The 16,026-nt window shown below is 40.4% G+C and overlaps 2 protein-coding genes and 1 long non-coding RNA gene across 13 annotated transcripts in view; all 3 read left to right on the forward strand.

Moving 5' to 3' along the window:
* Positions 1 to 556: 556 nt before the first annotated feature.
* LOC106297842 (receptor-like kinase TMK2) lies at positions 557 to 4,256 on the forward strand. Its single transcript, XM_013733997.1, has 10 exons — positions 557 to 730; positions 833 to 886; positions 983 to 1,085; positions 1,151 to 1,288; positions 1,438 to 1,541; positions 1,657 to 1,755; positions 1,832 to 2,023; positions 2,122 to 2,236; positions 2,603 to 3,823; positions 3,910 to 4,256. Exons 1-10 carry the CDS (start codon positions 557 to 559, stop codon positions 4,254 to 4,256), a joined length of 2,547 nt encoding a protein of 848 aa, XP_013589451.1.
* Positions 4,257 to 5,094: 838 nt separating this feature from the next.
* LOC106299874 (vacuolar protein sorting-associated protein 45 homolog) overlaps positions 5,095 to 16,026 on the forward strand; it is a 14,241-nt gene continuing 3,309 nt past the window's right edge. The window contains exons 1-8 of one of the 10 annotated variants that reach the window (XM_013735884.1): positions 5,095 to 5,234; positions 5,312 to 5,440; positions 5,518 to 5,597; positions 6,032 to 6,259; positions 6,421 to 6,497; positions 6,597 to 6,677; positions 6,755 to 6,890; positions 9,156 to 9,334. In XM_013735884.1, coding sequence (XP_013591338.1) covers positions 6,600 to 6,677; positions 6,755 to 6,890; positions 9,156 to 9,334 — 393 coding nt within the window. In that variant the 5' untranslated portion in view covers positions 5,095 to 5,234; positions 5,312 to 5,440; positions 5,518 to 5,597; ... (1 more) ...; positions 6,421 to 6,497; positions 6,597 to 6,599. Of the gene's footprint in view, positions 5,235 to 5,277; positions 5,441 to 5,517; positions 5,598 to 6,031; positions 6,260 to 6,420; positions 6,498 to 6,596; positions 6,678 to 6,754; positions 6,891 to 8,596; positions 8,674 to 8,772; positions 8,854 to 8,930; positions 9,068 to 9,155; positions 9,335 to 9,479; positions 9,659 to 9,837; positions 10,007 to 10,099; positions 12,546 to 12,622; positions 12,765 to 12,853; positions 12,976 to 16,026 lie in introns of those variants that run through there. The other 9 variants (XM_013735883.1, XM_013735891.1, XM_013735890.1 and 6 more) reach the window with 9 other exon arrangements.
* Positions 14,199 to 16,026, forward strand: LOC106299876. Of its 2 annotated transcripts, none has more exons than XR_001261902.1 (7): positions 14,199 to 14,312; positions 14,386 to 14,556; positions 14,647 to 14,722; positions 15,130 to 15,328; positions 15,492 to 15,617; positions 15,735 to 15,818; positions 15,890 to 16,026. It is a non-coding gene; the product is annotated as an uncharacterized LOC106299876 (long non-coding RNA). The 2 variants fall into 2 exon arrangements; XR_001261901.1 differs by having other exon boundaries at positions 15,893 to 16,026.

Below are 16,026 nucleotides of genomic sequence, written 5' to 3' on the forward strand. Positions count from 1 at the left end.
ACTGATTTGCCTCACCTAACATTGGATAGTCCATTGAATGAAAGTATGTGTTAAAAAAAAAAGAAGAATATCTGTATAATTATTTTTTAAATTATATTGTGTTTGTTTTAAACATTCTTATGTTATTCTTAGTTTTCAAACATAATTAACTAAAAGGTAACAAAAGGTAAAAATATATAAGGATTATAATAAAATTAATTAATTTTGGGACATTCAGATTTATCTTCTACGGGTGAATTATTGTGAAAGAATATACCCTATTGCTAAATATAAGGTGAGTGCTAAACAAGGTAACTCGTGGTTTGGGGTTTTGCCATTTTTGAATAAATATTTTTTAATTAAATAAATTTTCCCTCCTATTTTCTATTTTCAGCTACATCTACTCTGCATCATCTCTCTCTCTCTCTCTGTTTCTCTTCGGCTTTGATTCCTCTCAGCAGTTGGTAAAGTGAAATCAAAAGTGTCTATCTCTGTTTCTCGACTTTGTTTCTTCTCTCGATAGACGATTGAGGGCTCTCGATCAAACATATCGTGTTTTGTTTTTTGGTTCCCTGAAATGGAGGCCTCTCCTTGGAAAAATCTCAAGCAGCTAGAGTTCTCTCTAGATTCCGTCATTGATCTCTCCTCCCCTGTAGCTACGTTTTCGTACGTCGATGGAGTGACGGAGCTGCTCCGGTTTCTGCAATCGGACTCGACCCATTGTTTTACTTTTGATCTCGCTTCAGCTCAGGTGAACAATTAATTAATTTGAACTTTTTTGGAAGATTGAATTTTGGTGTAGACCCATTTGCATTTGATCGATCGTATTGTGTTTTTTTTTTTGGTTTCACAGTTATTCAAGTTGGGGACAGTCCAGCAGTTCATATATAATGATAACTCAGAGGAGGTACTTAATTACTTTTCTATACTTAAAGCGAAGCTCTTTTCTCCCCTCTCTTGTCAATAATGTGTTGTTCATGTATATATTTTGGATTTGAAACAGAAATCATTCTCCCAAGGAGTTAATATAAAGTTTGGAAGTGAGAAGGATAGCAAGGAGTATTGTGATTCATTTGAGGAGTGGAGAAAATATGCTCTTGTTCAGGGTGCGTCTTCTTGACTCTAAAGAAACCAAATTTCTCTCCTTGTCAATGCTTCCGTTAATTTATAGGATCATCATCCACAGTTTCAGCTAGTAAAAGCAAGTTCGACCATAAGATTGAGGCGTCCTCGGCCAAAATGTATTTCCATTACTATGGCCAACTTCTACATCAGCAAAATATGCTACTACAAGATTATGTCAGGACAGGTAAAAAGTTATGGCCCGCCTTTATATGTGTTTGGTTTCCTCTGAACTGTTTCATTTATGTTTGGTTTATAGAATGTAAATCTATCAAATATTATTATTATGTGTATTCTTTGCACCGCTGTATGACACAGGATGGCTCTCTCTTTCAGGTACATATTATGCTGCGGTGATGGAGAACCGTTCTGATTTTGCTGGTCGTGTCGTGGTCGATGTGGGTGCTGGGAGTGGCATTTTGTCAATGTTTGCTGCCCAGGTATTAAATATTCTCAGAACTAAGGTTTTGCCCTGCTGGAACCAAATAGATTAAGATGACTTTTGTGCATTTTTGCTTATGCCTCCTTCAGGTCTAATACCTTTTTATGAATTAGGCTGGTGCCAAGCATGTTTATGCTGTAATAGCATCCCAATTGGCTGAATACGCACGTAAGCTGATTGCTGGAAATCCATTGTTCGCTGATCGGATCACAGTGAGACTTCTTTTTCAGTCTCTTTTCTTTAGCTGTTTTATATGCATTTTCTTTTTCTGATGTGGCACAAGTGTAGATCATCAAGGGAAAAGTCGAGGCTATCGCGGATGTGTTTGATGCATTTGATCCGAGGTTATTGGTAGCTCCCCCTATGTTTCGTAAAAGGAGTGACTTTGATCGAAAAGGATCAGGTAGTCCACAGCCGCCTCTGCTCGGACCATACTGCGTTCGAGGCTACAATATGGGAGAGGCGAGAAACATTCTCGAGGTAAGCAATATATATGTGGATCGTTAGAATCGTATTGAGTGTTGAATAAACTACTTTTTGAACTCGTTAAGTACTGATGGTTTCTTGTTCTTTTGCAGCTATCTTCTTATCAATCAGCACCAACTAGGAGGTCTGAAGGGACTGATGTGTCCTTTTTGATGGACCCTCCTCACCTTTCTACTCGTCTTTCTCATATCCTACGAAGACTGCTAGGTAGATCTCTAAGTCTTCTCTTTGGTTTTTGACGTGAACTGGAAATTCTTTGAGTGTTTAGTGTAGACTCTTTTGCTTCTTTGTGCAGTATTTACTTTTAGATTACTATTATCATTAGTCTTTGTCACTGAAAGTTGATAAATAATGCAACTTGAATGGTTTGATAATGTGTTTGATCTGTTGTTGCGTGACATCCAAGAAACATATAATATATTTTATAGGTTGAGAAACATAGAGGAAACTGATATTGATTTTGTAGATTGAGGAATTCTATAAATAATGCGATCTTCTATTGCCCCAATCTCTGCTTTAGTTGGAAACTGTATAGGTTTTTTAATCTGACAGTGGACTTTGTTTAATGTGTAGGATCACGGACGAGGAGCTTGGTTTTCATTGCTGCGTTGTTCAGCTCTGTGGCTGTCGCGAAGGCCCGTTCCAGTCCTGGGAGCAGCACCGATAGCAGAGTTGATGCTCTGCTTTCGGTTATGAGCCATTTTGGCTACAACCCGTTGCTGGCTGACACTTGGATAGGGAATGACCCTTGTGAGGGATGGTACGGGCTAACCTGCGTGGAAGATCAGGTCAAGTATGTTGTACTTGCATCCATGAACTTGACTGGAAGCATCTCCAAGCGGTTTGCAGATCTCACATCAGTACATATGATCGATCTTTCGCATAACCTGCTCACTGGTACGATTCCTTCTGAGCTCAACAAGATGGAGTTGACCAGTTTGGATCTTTCTTACAACCGCCTACACGGGAGAGTTCCACATTTCAAGACACTAGTTGTCAACACACTAGGGAACCCAGAGATTCTTAGAGATGCTGCTTCACATAAAGGTCACCACCATACACTCGCTTGGATACTTTCCGGTGGGTTTGGGGCTCTTGCCCTTTGTTTTCTGATTGGAGCAGGCATCCGTATCTTTCGGTCCTGGAAGAGGAACCGATCTGATAGAGCCAGTCAGCCAGCGCAGAACGAGATGGTGCCACAGTCTCAGCAGAGCGAGATTTTGGAGAACAATGCCTTTTCACTGGAAACTCTTCGGGAAGCTACACAAGACTTCAGCATTTCAGTCGGGACAGGGGGGTCTGGATCTGTATATCAGGGAAAGTTGAAAGATGGAAGAGAGATTGCGGTTAAGAAGGTGGACACTGCTGATGGTAAAGGCTACGGTTTGTTTGACGCTGAGCTAAGTGTTTTATCGAGAGTTCGCCACAGAAACATTGTGAGCCTTCATGGGTACTGCATCCAGGGAGACGAGAGACTGTTAGTCTATGAGCTGATGGCACACGGTGCGTTGAGTAAGCATCTCCGGAAGGAAGACAAAGCGGAACGATTAGATTGGAGTCGTCGCCTTGTTATTGCATTGGATGTGGCTAGAGGATTGGAGTATCTCCATACTCTAGCTAGTCAAAGTCAAATATACATCCACCGAGACGTGAAATCCGCAAATGTTCTTTTGGGAGAAGATTTACGAGCAAAGATTGGAGACTTTGGTTTTGCCAGGGCTACAACAGAAGACAGAGAACCCATAGATACCAAGTGTGTTGGAACTCCAGGTTACACGGCACCGGAATACTTTGGTATGTCTTTCTTAAATATCTATATATAAATATATATATATATTTGTTTTTTTTGTAACTAACCGGTGAAATGTACGTAATTGCAGACGGGTTAAAGCTTTCGAGGAAGGCAGATGTCTACAGCTTTGGAGTCATTTTGTTGGAGCTAATAACCGGTAAAAAAGCTTTCGAATACATGAGTAGATCCCAAGACTACATTGCCATCTGGTTCGAGAAGAAGAAAGACGACTTCTGGAAGGCCGTTGAAGAAGAAGAAGACATTGGAACAGACTTTGAGACACAGCAGAGCGTCCAGGAGGTAGCTGAACTGGCAGGTTCATGCTGCGCGAAGGAACCAGAGAGGAGACCAGAGATGTCCCAGATTGTCAGGGTTCTTTCATCTCTGATTGAAATCAGAGATAGAAGGAACCAGGCAAGCAGCAGCGGATCTTGATATTCCATGTTCGGAATGAACAAATGGATCGTCCAGGTATTCAAATTAGGGTTTGTTTCTATTGATCTCATCTCTGTCTTGTGAATGTAAAGTAGTTTGTAGCTTTCTGACGTTTTGGATTTGAAAACTTTCTATGCAGAAACTGGATTTCAAGTCCCCATTGTACGCTTCATGTGCTCATCGATTGGGGCGTACATTGTGGTCAAAGTCTTGAAGCTTAAGCCTCCAGTGTCTTTCGTGTTCTGTATCAACATCGTGTTGGGTAATGTCAGCCTTTGTCTTTTGTCTTATGTTCTTGGATCTCAAGAGAGTCTCTGATTGTTTCTTATGTGTTTGAGAAGTTGTGTTGCAGTGGCTGGTGATTGGAGGAAGTACTTGGACTGGCGTATTTGGGCGTCTCTTGTTACAGACCATTCTATGAGCGGATCTTCCAAGAAGGTTGGTTCGTCAGTTTTACTTACGGTGCTTTAGCTATGTAGGGTTTATCTTGGAGTTTAGTAGCTACTTTTTAGTTAAAGACGCTACTACTACAACTACAATTGTGGATTACTTTGGGGAAGACTTTGTAAACCCTTGCCTCTCCTTTTTTTTTCTTTTGTTGATGCAGATAGTAGAGTAAAGTTGCCTCTCGTAGCTGCTGAGATCAGACGCTTCCTGACAATGTCCCACCTCTAGCTCCCAATTTGCGCCTGATCAGAAGCAAGACTAGGAGTTGAGGTAATTATTCCATCACCAGAATCAATGCTATTGGTGATAAATAGGAATAATCAATAAAATAGGGTTTATTTTGCAATAACAAAAACTTCATTCCTTCTTCTCGGGACTTCTTCATTTCTAGATTTATTGGAAGATCTGAAAGACAGAAACGAATTCGCCAAACCTTCATTGTCAATCGAAGATCTGATCGAACGATGGTGATGCTTTGCTTCAGGATATCTCCGGCATGAAAAGGTTCTCCTCATACTCGACTCCGAAACGGTAAAATCCGATAACCACTAATCTTCTCCGATTCATAACCTAGGCACAATCTGAAGTGTTTCTCGTGGAGGTGATAGATTCAATCTCCGTTTCGAAAGAATCAATGTCGCATCTGAAAGCTGTTTATTTCATCCGCCCTACTTCGGAGAACATTCAGAAGCTTCGATACCAGCTTGCCAATCCTAGATTCGGAGAACACCATCTGTGTACGATCCCATCTTTCATCTCTCAGTAATCTCGAGTTTATCAATTGTTGATCTCTTTTTTCTGATGAATGTTTCAGTTTTCTCCAATCTGTTGAAGGACACACAGATTCATATCTTGGCTGATTCAGATGAGCACGAGGCTGTACAGCAAGTTCAGGTTGTTTTTAGAATCCTACTTTGGCTTGTCCATTATGTTTTTAATTTATAGGAGAGGGATGCTAAAAAGTGTTGCTTTGAGCCGTCTCTAAGAAGTTTCTCGGTTTGTGATGAAACGCTCATGATTGTTGAGCTTGTTATTCCTCCCTGCCTGTCTCAAGTTTACTGATTCGAAGCTGTGTTACTTTCTGAGCTTGACGTCGTAGTGGCTTGCTCCTTCCTCCATGATTTTTTGAATAGGAGACTGTTGCTAACAAATGTTTCCTATTATATGATTTAAGCTGTTTTCTCGTTTTGTAATGAAACGGTCATGATTGTGGAGCTTTTATTTTCCCCTGCCTGTCGCAAGTTTACTGATTTAAACCTGTGTTGCTTGCTGAACTCGACTAGTGGTGGTTGGCTTAAGATAGTCTTTTTTGGTTATTTATGTTGCAGGAATTTTATGCAGACTTTGTTGCTGGTGATCCTTATCATCTCACATTGAATATGGCATCAAACCACCTATATATGCTCCCAGCAGTTGTCGATCCCTCTGGCTTGCAACGCTACTCGGATCGGGTTGTTGATGGAATTGCGGCAGTGTTTCTGGCTTTGAAACGTAGACCTGTCATCAGATACCAGAGGACCTCTGATACTGCAAAAAGGATTGCACACGAAACAGCTGTAAGTATAAGATTGTGAGACCAGACTCTCCAAAAGCTATATATTCCCGCTAATGAATCACTTGTTTCATGCATGTGATAGAACTTATATCCAGCTTGCTTAGTCCGAGAATCTCGTGTATTCTGTATTCATTTGAATTAAAAGATACTTTTCTGTTTCAGAAATTAATGTATCAACACGAAAGCGGTCTTTTCGACTTTAGACGGTTACCCCATTGCTTAATCAGTAGACATATCAGGTTAGCTTGACTAAAAGTGTTGTTATTGTGCTACTCTCTGGTGTATAATATGTCCACATGTCCAGAATAAGACTTCTCATTGACGAGATCTTTCTCTAGGCAATGGTGCACGAACTCATAGGACTTCAGGATAATAAAGTGGACTTGAGATCCATCGGAAGTCTTCCAAAAGATCAGCAAGTTGTGATTATTCTCCAGTACCGTATTTTATTAGTTGAAAATCTCGCAGCTAGCTAATAAGTCTCTTTTCCTGGCAGGAGGTGGTTTTACCATCAGAACAAGATGCATTCTTCAAATCTAACATGTATTTGGGGATATTGGAAATGAACATCAAGAGAATGCTAGATGACTTTCAGCAGGTGGCAAAGAGTAACCAGAATATCCAGACAGTAGGTAAAAATATGGCTAGTCTTGCTCCTGCAAAGACATTCAGTTTCTGGTGCTAGTTAAGATTATAATTTGTGAATGCGTTGACTTTATAGAGGACATGGTCAAAGAAAGATTTATTTCCTGAGACTGGTCACGAGGAACAGCTAAATGAGAAGACAGTATTGACAGAGGAAGAGTTGATTTTCTACGAAAACTCGTACAGAGAGCGTTGTGTCAGGGACAGTCGCAGGAGACAACAACTTCAATGAGGGAGGTTGATAGTGTTACTCAGAATCAGTTGCTTCCGTTTCCTCAGGACGTTGGTAATGCACTTGTACGGGTCAGCAACTTACACTAGCGCAAATTTCGCGGTGGAACGATGGTGCTGGTAACTTCTGTCCGTGATTACATCAACCGAATGCTTCAAGATATCTCAGGCATGAAGGTTCTCATACTCGACTCCGAAACGGTATAAATCTTATAACCACTAATCTTCTCCGATTCAAAATCTCTTTGTTTGATTACAATGTTTGAATTGTAGGTTAGCAACGTGAGCATTGTGTATTCACAATCAGAACTGCTTCAGAAAGAAGTGTTTCTCGTGGAGATGATAGATTCAATCTCCGTATCGAAAGAATCGATGTCGCATCTGAAAGCTGTTTATTTCATCCGCCCTACTTCAGAGAACGTTCAGAAGCTACGATACCAGCTTGCCAATCCTAGATTTGGAGAACATCATTTGTGTAATCTTTCGTCTTTTCAAGAATCTCGAGTTTTATCAATTGTTAAATAGTTTGATTGATTTTTTCTTTTTCTAATGAACGTTTCAGTTTTCTCCAATATGTTGAAGGATACACAGATTCATATCTTGGCTGATTCTGATGAGCACGAGGCTGTACAGCAAGTTCAGGTGATTGCTAGAGTCCTACTTTGGCTTGTCCATTGTGTTTTTAATTTATAGGAGACTGATGCTAAAAAGTGTTACTTTGAGCCGTCTCTAAGAAGTTTCTCGGTTTGTGATGAAACGCTCATGATTGTTGAGCTTATTATTCCTCCCTTGTCTCAAGTTTACTGATTCGAAGCTGTGTTACTTTCTGAGCTTGACGTCGTAGTGGCTTGCTCCTTCCTCCATGATTTTTTGAATAGGAGACTGTTGCTAACAAATGTTTCCTATTATATGATTTAAGCTGTTTTCTCGTTTTGCAATGAAACGGTCATGATTGTGGAGCTTTTATTTTCCCCTGCCTGTCGCAAGTTTACTGATTTAAACCTGTGTTGCTTGCTGAACTCGACTAGTGGTGGTTGGCTTAAGATAGTCTTTTTTGGTTATTTATGTTGCAGGAATTTTATGCAGACTTTGTTGCTGGTGATCCTTATCATCTCACATTGAATATGGCATCAAACCACCTATATATGCTCCCAGCAGTTGTCGATCCCTCTGGCTTGCAACGCTACTCGGATCGGGTTGTTGATGGAATTGCGGCAGTGTTTCTGGCTTTGAAACGTAGACCTGTCATCAGATACCAGAGGACCTCTGATACTGCAAAAAGGATTGCACACGAAACAGCTGTAAGTATAAGATTGTGAGACCAGACTCTCCAAAAGCTATATATTCCCGCTAATGAATCACTTGTTTCATGCATGTGATAGAACTTATATCCAGATTACTTAGTCTTAGAATTTTGCGTATCCTGTTTTCATTTGAATTAAAAGATACTTTTATGTTTCAGAAATTGATGTATCAGCACGAAAGCGGTCTTTTCGACTTTAGACGGCTACCCCATGGCCTAATCAGTGGACATATCAGGTTAACTTGACTAAAAGTGTTGTTATTGTGCTACTCTCTGTTGTATAATATGTCCATATGTCCAGAATAAGACTTCTCATTGACGAGATCTTTCTGTAGGCAATGGTGCACGAACTCATAGGACTTCAGGATAATAAAGTGGACTTGAGATCCATTGGAAGTCTTCCAAAAGATCAGCAAGTTGTGATAATTCTCCAGTACCGTATTTTATTAGTTGAAAATCTCGCAGCTAGCTAATAAGTCTCTTTTCCTGGAAGGAGGTGGTTTTATCATCAGAACAAGATGCATTCTTCAAATCTAACATGTATTTGGGGATATTGGAAATGAACATCAAGCGAATGGTAGATGACTTTCAGCAGGTGGCAAAAGAGTAACCAAAATATTCAGACAGTAGGTAAAAATATGGCTAGTCTTGCTCCTGCAAAGACATTCAGTTTCTGGTGCTAGTTATGATTATAATTTGTGAATGCGTTGTTTTACAGAGGAGATGGCCAGATTTGTTGACAACTACCCTGAGTACAAAAAAATGCAAGGCAACGTCTCAAAGCATGCAACCCTGGTTACTGAAATGAGCAAGCTAGTTGAAGCAAGGAGACTGATGCTGGTTTCACAAACAGAGCAGGACTTGGCTTGCAATGGTGGCCAAGGAGCTGCATATGAGGTATTGAATGCTCCATTTATTGGTTGTTTACATGGGAAAATCACATGTTGCATACAGAGAAGTGATTTATCAGTAGCAAACATGCAGAAAGTCTGACTGGATAATTTGGCATTCAGTACCTGACTCTTTTCATGCTTATTTGCAGGCTCTTTTCATGCTTATTTGCAGGCAGTTACTGATCTCTTAAATAACGAAAGTGTGTCTGACATCGACCGGCTACGTTTGGTAATGCTGTATGCTCTGCGCTATGAGAAAGAGAATCTCGTTCAGTTGATGCAACTGTTCAACAAATTGGCTTCACGGTCTCCCAAGTACAAACCAGGGGTAATGTCAAACTTAGCACCTTTCAGTTTGAAATGCATCTCTTTCTTGTACCTTTGAATATATTCTTCTGCACCTTCTTTAAAGTGGATAATGATTTGTAGTTCTGCTACTACTATACTTGTTTCCTCGAGTTTAGTTCAGGGTGGTTCTAACTTATATTTTTAATCACCGACGTTCAGTTTATACTTGGGGTTGCATTTTTTCATATCATAACTTTCTGGATGTCACACAACCGCAGCAGCTGTTCAGTTTCTATTGAAGCAAACCGGTGTGGAGAAGCGTACTGGTGATCTATTTGGAAACAGAGATCTTATAAATATAGCACGCAACATGGCTCGTGGACTTAAGGTCTGTATCTGGGATTATACCACCTCTCCAAGAACTTAGATCTCCTCCCTCTTATATGTTCTGTTCCTGACTTGTTGCAAAAAATAAATACAGGGGGTTGAGATGGACAGCATAATCAGATGGAGATTATGAGATGTGGACTACGGTCACTACCCTTCTGTTGGAGATCCATGATAGACATCTAATCTCGAGTGCAGATCTCCCTATTACCTTTTGTTGTACTTCGAAGCTGTATCGTTTTCTTATTGGATTGCTAGTTCCGTGAGTTAGAGATATGCAAACTCTATCATTGGTGCGGTGAAACTGTCTCGGATCTAACGCGATGACGAGGAAATTGGATGAATCGGTGTTGCGAGTTGAGAGAATCCATGAATTTGGCGATGGATTTACTGGAGGTGTTAAGTTTCGCGAAGGTTATGGAAGTCACCGAGTTTACAGATATGACGCGAGCTGGTTGCAGACTGCTTCGTCGGCAGTCTCCGTCTTCTCCGATCATTCTGAATCGATGTTTCGGAGCAAACGAATGAGCAGTTTTCATTCTCAGGTACAAGATTCATACCTGGAACAAAACCGGAGGAATTTACCACTAGGTTATCGATCTGAGAATGTTTTAGCTAATGATGAGAATGTTCCGGAAAGTGTTACACCTATGTTTGACGGAACTAATCCAGATTCTTGGATTGAGGAAGTGGAGAGGTTCTTTCGCCTTTTTTGTGATGAGGAGAGAATGGGATTGGTATTTCTGTGTTTAAAAGGCCCTGCGTATAGGTGGTTTGCTTGGGAGACGGAAAGAAGGAGAATCACGGATTGGATTGGTTTTAAGTGCAGAGTATTGGCTCGATTTGGCCATGTTCGGAGTTGTTCTTCAGTTGAAATGCGTGTAGAAGAGGACTCAAGTTTTCGCAGTGGAGCTATTCATGGAATATTAATAGAGAAGAAAATAGCACCACCATTTGTGGAGGAAGTTGTTGTGATGCATTTGTCTATGTTTGATGGAGCTAATCCAGAGAGTTGGATTGTGCAAGCTGATCGGTTCTTTGTTCATTACGAAGATGATGCAAAACTTGACCTCATTTTTCTGTACTTAAAAGGTGATGCGTATAAGTGGTTTTTGGATGATGCGCAGACAGAGATTCAAGGATTGGAGTGATTTTAAGAAGCAATTGCTAGCTCGTTTTGGTCCTGCTATGTGCTGTTCTACAGTAGATGTGAATGTGAAGGATGAATCCACTGTGCTCAGTGAAGGTGTTCATGAGACAGAAGTAGAGAAGCATAGCACAACGGTGGAAGAAGCTTCTTTAACCTCTGTTGCAAAAGTACACCAGAAAGATTTGGTTTGTGAGATTGTTCCTGAAACAGATATGGTGAAGCAGACAGTAACTGTGGAAGTGAATTTGACAGAAGAATCACCTTTTAGGAATGAAGATGTTTCTGCTGATCCTGAAACTGAAGAGACAAATCCATATGTGGAAGAAGTTTCGATGAGCTCTGGGGACTCTCTTGTCCATGCGTTATCTTCACCAGAAATAATGTCAAAGAAAGATTTATTTCCTGAGACTGGTCATGAGGAAGAGCTAAGTGAGGAGACAGTATTGACAGAGGAAGAGTTGATTTTCTACGAGGATTCACACGGGATACAACTCGTACAGAGACAACAACTTCAATGAGGGAGGTTGATAGTGTTACTCAGAATCAGTTGCTTCCGTTTCCTCAGGACGTTGGTAATGCACTTGTACGGGTCAGCAACTTACGTTCGCTATATGGTTGTAGCAATGTCAGTGAGAAGTCAGAAGCACACCATGTGTTTCAGCAAATGTTCTGTAGGAAACTGTTTCAACGGAGGAAGAAATGGTTGTCAGCTAAATCGTGGATGTTCAAATTCAAAGAAGGGAAGCACACTAAAGCTCTACCACGGTTTGTCCATAAGCTGATGGAGGAATGGTTTATAATGCCACAGACAAAACTACTGAGACAGGAAAATCTGTCGTTTGCAGAAGAAGGAAGTGGCGTTGAGGTCAAAGGTATTTTTGCAAAATTTATACGCTTCAAGAATGACTGGTTTCGTATGAATGTGATGAAAGTTGCAGAACATGGGAAGAAATCTCATGGTCTGTGGCAGTCTCACCGTGTTCACCAACAAGTTACTCACAAAGTGAGAAGAGTAATACGTGAGCACCAGCAGAGAAGATATACAAAACTTGGAAGTTTAAATACAAATCAACATTGTTGCGGCGGAGGCTTTAGAACCCTCATGAACAGCTTGAGATCGTGGAACTTCAATATGTGCCATACATCAGTTCTTACATAATGTCTGCAGCGGATATGGCATACAGTGGTTTCCAGGGAACAGAAGGCCAGAGCATATGACGTTTTATGTGATCCATTATCAGCTTGTGTACGAGAGTAAGCATGTCAACTCTACATTGTGGCTTGCCCTGCAAACGATTTTCTTCAGTAGGCAATGGCGCACAAACTCATACGACTTGAGGATAATAAAGTTGACCTGAGAGCCATTGGAAGTCTTCCAAAAGATCAGCAAGTTGTGATTATTCTCCAGTACCGTATTTTATTAGTTGATAATCTCGCAGCTAGCTAATAAGTCCCTTTTCCCGGCAGGAGGTGGTTTTATCATCAGAACAAGATGCATTCTTCAAATCTAACTTGTAGGAAAATTTTGGGGATATCGGAATGAACATCAAGCGAATGGTGGATGACTTTCAGCAGGTGGCAAAGAGTAACGAAAATATCCAGACAGTAGGTAAAAATATGGCTAGTCTTGCTCCTGCAAAGACATTCAGTTTCTGGTGCTAGTTAAGATTATAATTTGTGAATGCGTTGACTTTACAGAGGACATGGCCAGATTTGTTGACAACTACCCTGAGTACAAAAAGATGCAAGGCAACGTGTCAAAGCATGTAACCCTGGTTACTGAAATGAGCAAGCTAGTTGAAGCAAGGAAACTGATGCTGGTTTCACAAACAGAGCAGGATTTGGCTTGCAATGGTGGCCAAGGAGCTGCATATGAGGTAGTGATGTTCCATTTATTCGCTGTCCCATAGGAAAATCACATGTTGGGTCCATCAAAAATAACCTCCGACTCTCTTTTCATACTTATTTGCAGGCAGTTACTGATCTCTTAAATAACGAAAGTGTGTCTGACATCGACCGGCTACGTTTGGTAATGCTGTATGCTCTGCGCTATGAGAAAGAGAATCCCGTTCAGTTGATGCAACTGTTCAACAAATTGGCTTCACGGTCTCCCAATTACAAACCAGGGGTAAAGTCAAACTTAGCACCTTTCAGTTTGAATTGCATCTCTTGCTTGTACCTTTGAATATATTCTTCTGCACCTCCTTTAAAGTGGATAATGATTTGTAGTTCTGCTACTACTATACATGTTTCCTCGAGTTTAGTTCAGGGAGGTTCTAACTTATATTTTTAATCACCGACGTTCAGTTTATACTTGAGGTTGCATTTTTTCATATCATAACTTTCTGGATGTCACACAACCGCAGCTTGTTCAGTTTCTATTGAAGCAAGCCGGTGTGGAGAAGCGTACTGGTGATCTATTTGGAAACAGAGATCTTATGAATATAGCACGCAACATGGCTCGTGGACTTAAGGTCTGTATCTGAGATTATACCTCTCAAGGAACTTCCTATATGTCGTATTGCTGACTTGTTGAAAAAAATAAATACAGGGGGTTGAGAATGTGTATACTCAAGATCAGCCTCCTGTTTCAAACAATGGAGAGCATAACCAGAGGGAGATTACGAGATGTGGACTAACCTTTTGCTGGAGATCATTTTCAACAGGGACGGTATGTGCAACCTACTCTTGTTTTGTTATGCTTAAAACTTGCCTTAAACTAATTGTATACATAATTACTGATTAATAGACATTAGTAGATTCATGGGTGGTAAATAAATAAACCCTAGCGTTCGAACCAAACCGCTCTGATGCTGTTGTTACAATAAAGCTAAACGTGGTTATGTTTCTACGTTTTGTAAAGGCTAACCGCCGTTTGTCCTCTCGTCACCTAGAAATTTGGGTTTAATTAAACAAATATTAGACTAGTTGATAAAGAGGAATATCCAAAAGATTAGGGACTATTTTGCAAAACCAAAAACTTAATTTCTTCTTCTCGGGGATTCATTGCTAGATGAATGGAAAGATCTGAATAACAAAACCAAGTCTCTGGAATCTGATCGAACGAGGTGACAGCACTATCTCAAATTTCGCGGTGGAATGATGGTGTTGGTTACGTCTGTGCGCGATTACATAAACCGGATGTTCAGGCATGAAGGTTCTCATACTCGACTCCGAAACGATATGTATCTGGGCGCCGTGATTCATTGGGTTACTTGTTTGAATTGTAGGTAAGCAATGTGAGCATTGTGTATTCACAGTCAGAGCTGCTTCAGAAAGAAGTGTTCTTGTGGAATCAATGTCGCATCTGAAAGCTGTTTATTTCATCCGCCCTACTTCGGAGAACATTCAGAAGCTTCGATACCAGCTTGCCAACCCTAGATTTGGAGAACACCATTTGTGTACGATCCGCTCTTTCATCTTTCAAGAATCTCGAGTATATCAGTTGTTAAATAGTTTGATTGATTTTTTTTTTAAAATGAATGTTTCAGTTTTCTCCAATTGAAGGATACTCAGATTCATATCTTGGCTGATTCTGATGAGCACGAGGCTGTACAACAAGTTCAGGTGATTTTTCTTGAATCCTACTCAGGCTTGCTCCTTCGTCCATGATAATTAGAATAAGAGACTGGTCCTAAAAGATGTTATTTCTTAGCTGTCTGTTATAAATTTCTCGGTTTGTGATGAAACGGCAATCATTGTGTAGCTTATTATTATACACTCTGCCTGTCTCAAGTAAACCTGTCTTGCTTGGTGAACTCGACGTAGTAGTGGCTTGATGTTTTGAATAGGAGGCTGATGCTTAAAGAATGTTTCCTAGTATATGTTTTTTAGCCGTCTCTTAAGATTGTGGAGCTTATTGTAGTCCCCTACCTGTCGCAAGTTTACTGATTCGAACTTGTGTTACTTGGTGAACTCGACGTAGTAGTGGTTGGCTTAAGATATTCTTTTTTCTTTTGGTTTTTATGTTGCAGGAGTTTTATGCAGACTTTGTTGCTGGTGATCCGTACCATTTGACATTGAATATGCCATCAAACCACCTCTGGTTTGCAGCGCTACTCCGATAGGGTTGTTGATGGAACGGCGGGGGTGTTTCTGGCGTTGAAACTTAGACCTGTCATCAGATACCAGAGGACCTATGATACTGCAAAAAGGATTGCACACGAAACAGCTGTAAGTGTGAAATTGTGGAACAAGCTCTCCCAAAGTTATTTCTTCCCGCTAATGAATCACGTGTTGCATGAATGTGATGGGAACTTGTCTCCAACTTGCTTTTAGTCTGAGAATTTCGTGTGTCCTGTGTTCATTTGAACTGAGAGATACTTTTGTGTTTCAGAAATTGATGTATCAGCATGAAAGCGGTCTTTTCGATTTTAGACGGACTGAAAGCTCTCCGTTGCTGCTTGTAATTGACAAAAGAGATGACCCGGTTACCCCATTGCTTAATCAGTGGACATATCAGGTCAACTTGCCTAATATTTTTTGTTATTGTGCTACTCTCTAGTATATGAGATGTGCCTCCAGATGTCGTACTTTTTTGTAAGAATAAGAATTTCTCATTAAAGAATTTTTTCTGTAGGCAATGGTGCACGAACTCATAGGACTTGAGGATAATAAAGTTGACGTGAGAGCCATTGGAAGTCTTTCAAAAGATCAGCAAGTTGTGAGTCTTCTCCAATACCGATCTTATTAGTTGAAAACCTCACAGCTAAGCTAATAATTCTCTTGTCCCAGCAGGAGGTGGTTTTATCATCAGAACAAGATGCATTCTTCAAAGCTAACATGTATGAAAATTTTGGGGATATCGGAATGAACATCAAGCGAATGGTCGATGACTTTCAGCAGGTGGCCAAGAGTAACAAAAATATCCA

Source organism: Brassica oleracea, chromosome C6 (genome assembly GCF_000695525.1).
Source record: "Brassica oleracea var. oleracea cultivar TO1000 chromosome C6, BOL, whole genome shotgun sequence".
Taxonomy (NCBI): Eukaryota; Viridiplantae; Streptophyta; class Magnoliopsida; order Brassicales; family Brassicaceae; genus Brassica; species Brassica oleracea.